Source organism: Sapajus apella, unplaced genomic scaffold (assembly GCF_009761245.1).
Source record: "Sapajus apella isolate SASKATOON/1434 unplaced genomic scaffold, GSC_monkey_1.0 scaffold18, whole genome shotgun sequence".
NCBI classification, from domain to species: Eukaryota; Metazoa; Chordata; class Mammalia; order Primates; family Cebidae; genus Sapajus; species Sapajus apella.
In genome coordinates this window covers 12595845-12601844 of record NW_022436958.1, presented here as the reverse complement: position 1 = coordinate 12601844, position 6000 = coordinate 12595845, and the positions used below count along the sequence as shown (strand labels likewise).

Genomic DNA, 6000 nt, shown 5'->3' with positions numbered 1-6000 from the left:
CAAAACAAAACAAAACAAAACAAAACAAAACAAAACAAAACAAAACAGAACAGTAAATCTCATTTGGGCATAGTAATCTACCACCTTTTAGCTGTGTAATAAAGTATACATGCTATACAAAATCCTATACTACATAAATACCAAATGTTCCAAATCTTACTTAAAACTCAAAATGATTTCCAAATTCAGATGTAAGCACAGAGTTTATTCTTTAATGTTTAACATTTCTATTAATTAGTGTGCATAAATTAAAAAATTACAATTCTTTAAGCAAAAGAAGAGAAAATATTTCCACTGGTTGATAAATTTGAAGTACAAACAGAAAACAATGAATTAACAAACTTACGCTGAATATGAATGAACTGTTTTGGCTGTTTAAACTCTCCTTTGTACAAGCGATTGTAATAGTTGACGTTGCTCTCTGCCTCAGGAACAGGAATGACCATGCTCTCTTTTTTTTCTCTAAACACTTGCTGTGCTGAAATCGCTCGCTGTAAATGATGTTCCTGGAAAATGTAAAGTAGGCAACATAAGTTGTTTTGGTAATATTAACCAATGCATAATTCTATTTAAAAGTAATAATCACAAAGTGCTTTAAGAATCAATTATAAATAGCTCCTTTGCAAAGAACTATAGATACACTGCCATCATTCTCTCTTAATATTTGTGGCTCATACTGATATCAACCTAGATTATTATGATTTTCATAAGTATAATTTTTTTTAAAATTATATACTCACAAACTAGAATATAAAATTTCAATTACAAAAAAATTATTAATCTGTTTTGCTAAATTAATTGAGGTGTTTGTCACCACTACCAGATGAAAGAAAAATTCCATGTTACAGGAAATAAACTTATATCACAGATTTTAAGTATCTTCTGCATTAGTGTATCTAAAACTTTAACAGTACCAAATTCTGAGTAATTCAAAGAAAGATAAAAATTATGTTCAACAAATTTTATTAGTACCAGGTAAAAAACATTCTTAAATAGAGGTTAAATGAACAGTTCCTATAACATATATCCAGATTCTAATGACTTCATTACTCCCACAACCTACTGAAATAATCTTCTAAATAGAATTTTCACTACTTCCTCCTTTCCCCACAGTGGCCCATTCCCAACGAAGCCGTTTTACCTTTTGGAAGGTAAATCAGGTCATGTCACCCACTCCCCTAAAGGATTTCTGATCTCCATCCTGTTCAGAATAAAGGTTCAAAATCACTCAATGACCTCCAAGACTCTGCATCTCTCTTACCTCATTCCTGACCTCTCTCCTCTACAATCTTTAATTCTAGCCACACTGATCTTGCTGTTTCTGTATATCCAATGGTCTTTCAAAATTGCTTCCAGTCTTATCTTAACAGAGAAGTCTTCCACGACTTTTTTTTTTAATCTAAAAGAGTATTCCTCCCCCAGCACTTCTTCCCTGCTTTACTTTTCTCCATACCACTTTGCAACATCCAATATAGTAAAGATCTCATGTGTTTATTGCCCATCTCCCCCTGGCATGAAGTAAGTTCCAAGAGGACAATGATTTTTGCTTGTTTTGTTAATTTCTTATCCCTAATGCCTAGTACAATAGCCAAACTTAGAGGCTGCTTAATATACATTAACTGAATAAATAAATGAAATCTTTACTGGATTCCTACTATATGTCAGGCTATGCAAAACACATATAAAGAAACTGAAACATAAGGATGTTTCATAAGTTGTTAAAGTTCAAACAGCCCTAAGTAACAAAACAGAAATACAATATAGGACATACATATATATGCAAAGCCAAAATTCTTAATCCCATTACACCATTTTTTTTTTTTTTTGAAGTAGTATAGAGTACAAGAAATTAGAAGATCTTAATTTCATTCAAGCCTTTAGGGCATGTGAAATGTTATTATACAAAAAGAATTAGTGCAGCCATGCAAAAAGAAAAGTTTTGTTCAGCAAGACATAAACAAAATTGAACCGAAGGTCCATTATATGCAAAATGCACAGATTTGTTTGATTATAACTAGTACTTTAAAAGGGAGGTGATGGTTATAGATATCAAATAATGAGAAGAGAATTACATTAATGATCTTCTGCCAGTAATTACTGTTAAAGAAAGCAGAGAGACAGAGATATAAAAACAAACGGGAAATAAAAGAAATACAGTAAGAGGAAGCAGAGAAACAAGCTTGTTATGCTATAGGCAAGTGAATGGTAAGCCAGGGCAGTTTACTGGGACTCTCACAAGAAGGACCAAGTTTGGTCAAATGCAATCAAGTCATATCTGCTTTTCCCCAAATAATCATCTATACTACATCACAGCATCTCTTTGGCATTTTGTCAGGTTAAGTTAAATCAAGAAAGCATAAGTATATTCAAGAAAAATGCCCTGAAATTTAACTAAGGATCAGAAGTCTAAGAATAGCTAAGTAACTTAAAAAAAAGCAGAAAATGTGGAATGAGAATGGAGACTTGCCTACTAGAAATCACAAAATATTATAAAGCCACATTTTCTGCTTCTTTTAAGTTCACTAAGTGCACCTCTAGTAAAAATACAAATAATAACAAAGTGAAACAGCCTTACTGCTGAGGCAGAGAAAGTTTCAGGGGTCTGAATAGAAAATCAAACTGGCCACACAACATTCCCGTAAGCCAAAGCTTAATCCCGGGCAAGGCACTAATAACTCTGTTCAATTCTATGAAGGTCGAGAGAAGTGAAAAGGCTGCAGAAAAAAAAAAGAAGATAGCAGAGATTGGCTCATGAGGTTAAGGCAAAAAGCCATCTCCCTAACATAAAAATACAAGGTGAGGCAGCAAGTGCTGATGGAGAAGAGTCAGCAAGTTATCCAGAAGATCTAGTTAAGATCATTGATCAAGGTGGCCACACTGAACAACGGATTTTCAATGTGTATGAAACGGCCGTCTAATGGAAGAAGATGTCATCCAGGGCTTTATAGCTAGAGAGGAAAAGTCAATGCTTGCTTTCAAAGCTTCAGAGAACTGACTGACTCTTGTTAGGGGCTAATCCAGCTGGTGATGTTAACTATAGCCAATGTTCATTGACCATTCCAAAAATCCTAAGGCCTTTAAGAATATGCTAAATCTACTCTGCCTGTGCTTTACAGGTTCACTGAATAAGCTAACTGTTGAAAGCTACTGTTCAGAGAAAAAAAAAAAAAAAAAAGTACAACAACTTGACAATGCATATGGTCACCCAAGAGGTCTGATGGAGATGAACAAGGAGATTAATGCTATTTTCATGCCTGCTAAGACAACATTCATTCTGCAGTCCATGGATCAAAAGTAATATTGACTTTCAAGTTTTTATCTAAGAAATATATTTTGTAAGGCAATAGCTGCCACAAATAGTGACTCCTCTGATGGATCTGAGCAAAGTAAGCTGAAAACCTTCTGAAAAGGACTCACGATTCTAGATGTCATTAAGAACATTCATGATTCATAGAAAGAGGTCAAAATGTCCACATTAACAGGGTTTGAAAGAAGGGGATTCTAATCTGCATGGATGACTTCGAGGGATTCAAGAGTTTAGTAATGGAAGTAACTGAAGATGTGGTGGTAATGGCAAGAAAACTAGAATTAGAAGTGGAGCCTGTTCAGAACATGTGACTGAATTTTGGCAATTTCATAAAGCTTAAACAGAAGAGGAGCTGTTTCCTATGGGTAATGAAGTGGTTTCTTGAGATAGAATTCATTGCAGGTGAAGATGCTGTGAACATTGCTGAACAAAGGATTCAGAACATTATACAAAGTTGGTAAAGCAGCAACAGGGTTTGAGAAGACTGCAATTTTGAAAGAAGTTCTACTGTGAGTAAAATGTTACCAAACAGCATCACATGCTAGAGGAAACTCTTTCATGAAAAGAGTCAACTGATGGAATAAACTTCATTAATGTCTTATTATAAGGAACTTCCACAGCCACCTAACCTTTAGAAAACATTACCCTGATCAGTCTAGCCATTAACATCAAGGCAAGACCCTCCAACAGCAAAGATTATGAATAACTGTAAGCTCAGATGACTGTTGCAAGCACTTTTTAGCAATAGGGCATTTTAAAATTAAGGAATGAATTTTTTTTAGACATAGTGCTAGTGCATACCTAATAGACCACAGTATAGTGTAAACACAACTTTTATACACGCTGTGAAACCAAAATATTCATGTGACTTGCTTTATTATGACATTAGCTTTATTGAGGTGGTCTGAAACTAAACCTACAATATCTGTATATATCTAAACATGTAAAGTAAATCATAAACAGAAGGAAAAAAAAGCAAGTATCTTTCTGCTATTAAGAGCAAAAAACTTCTTAAAATTTCAGACGTATGAATAAAGCAAAATAAAAAAACTCAATGAAATTCATTAAAATTAAAAATTTTCATTCAGTAAAGGACACCATGGACAAAGTTAATAAACTTATGACAAAATGGTATGTTACTTTAAATGTCTAAAACCTATAAATGATTACTATCTATAATATGTAAGAAACTCCTGCAAATTAACAGGAAAAGTAACCCTAAAGGAAAAATGAGTAAAAGATATAAACAGGCAATTTACAGAAGAAAAAACACAAAAGGCTAACAAGTGTATGAAGAGATGTGCAAATTCATTAGTAATGAGAAAAACACAAATTTTAAAAAATCTTATGAAATGATTTATACCAATTAGTCTGGCAATAATAAAAAATTAAAATAATGCCAAGTGTTGGCAAGGATATGAGTATAAAAACTCCTGCATGCATGACTATGGAAGCACAGACTTTCTACCATTCCAGAGAGCAACGTGATAATTACTCAAACTGAATCTGCATAATGTATGAACTAGCAACTCCTGTCTTGAATATATAACCCCAAGAAAACCTCACACAGGTATGTAAGTAAACATAGTCGCTGAAATGGCATCTGCTGTATTTGAAAGCTTGAGGCAATGTGGTTATCTATGAATGGGAGGGTAGGGAAGTAAAATGTGGTAGATGCTCACCATGAATATTACAAAACAGTTGGTATCAACAGTCCAGATGCATATACAATGTGATGCATCTTAAAAGCACTGTTACGTGTAGAAGAATGAAGCTGGATCCTCATCTTTCACCTTATACAAAAATCAACTTACGATGGATCAAAGGCTTAAATCTAATACCTGAAACCACAAAAACTCTAGAAGATAACATCGGGAAAACTCTTCTAGACATTGGATAGGCAAAGAATTTCTGACCAAGAACCCAAAAGCAAATGCAACAAACACAAAGATAAATAGATGGGACCTAAATAAACTAAAAAGCTTCTGCACAGCAAAAGAAATAATTGGTGGCGTAAAGAGACTACCCACAGAGTGGGAAAAAATATTTGCAAACTATGCATCCAACAAAAACAAATATTCAGAATCTACAAGGAACTCAAACAAATCAGCAAGGAAAAAAACAAATAATCCCATCAAAAAGTGGGCAAAGGACATGAATAGACAATTCTCAAAAGAAGATACACAAATGTACAATAAACAATGAAAAAATGCTCAACATCACTAATTGTCAGGGAAATGCAAATCAAAATTGCAATGAGATACTACCTTATTCCTGCAAGAAATGGCCATAATTTAAAAATTAAAAATAAGGATGTTGGTGTGGATGTGTTAAAAGGCAACACTTTTACACTTCTGGTGGGGATGTAAATTAGTACAACCTCTATGGAAAAACAGTATGGAGATTCCTTAAAGAACTAAAAGTAGATCTATCATTCAATTCAATAATCCCACTACTGGGTATCCACCCAGAGGAAAAGAAGTCATTATATGAAAAGACACTTGCACACACGTATACAGCAATACAATCGCAATTGCAAAAATATGGGACCAGCCTAAATGCCCACTGACTAAGAAGTGGATAAAGAAAATGTGGTGTGCGTGTGTGTGTGTGTGTGTGTGTGTGTGTGTGTGTGTGTGGTGTGGTGTGTGTGTGTGTGTGTGTGTGTGTGTGTGTGTATATCATGGAATACT

The 6000-nt window shown here is 34.0% G+C and overlaps 1 protein-coding gene across 3 annotated transcripts in view; it reads right to left on the bottom strand.

Annotated features, from left to right (window-relative positions):
* EPC2 (enhancer of polycomb homolog 2) overlaps positions 1-6000 on the bottom strand; it is a 131635-nt gene that overhangs the window by 91409 nt on the left and 34226 nt on the right. For all 3 annotated transcript variants that reach the window (XM_032286338.1, XM_032286337.1, XM_032286339.1), the window contains exon 2: positions 347-506. In XM_032286338.1, coding sequence (XP_032142229.1) covers positions 347-506 — 160 coding nt within the window. The remainder of the gene's footprint in view (positions 1-346; positions 507-6000) is intronic.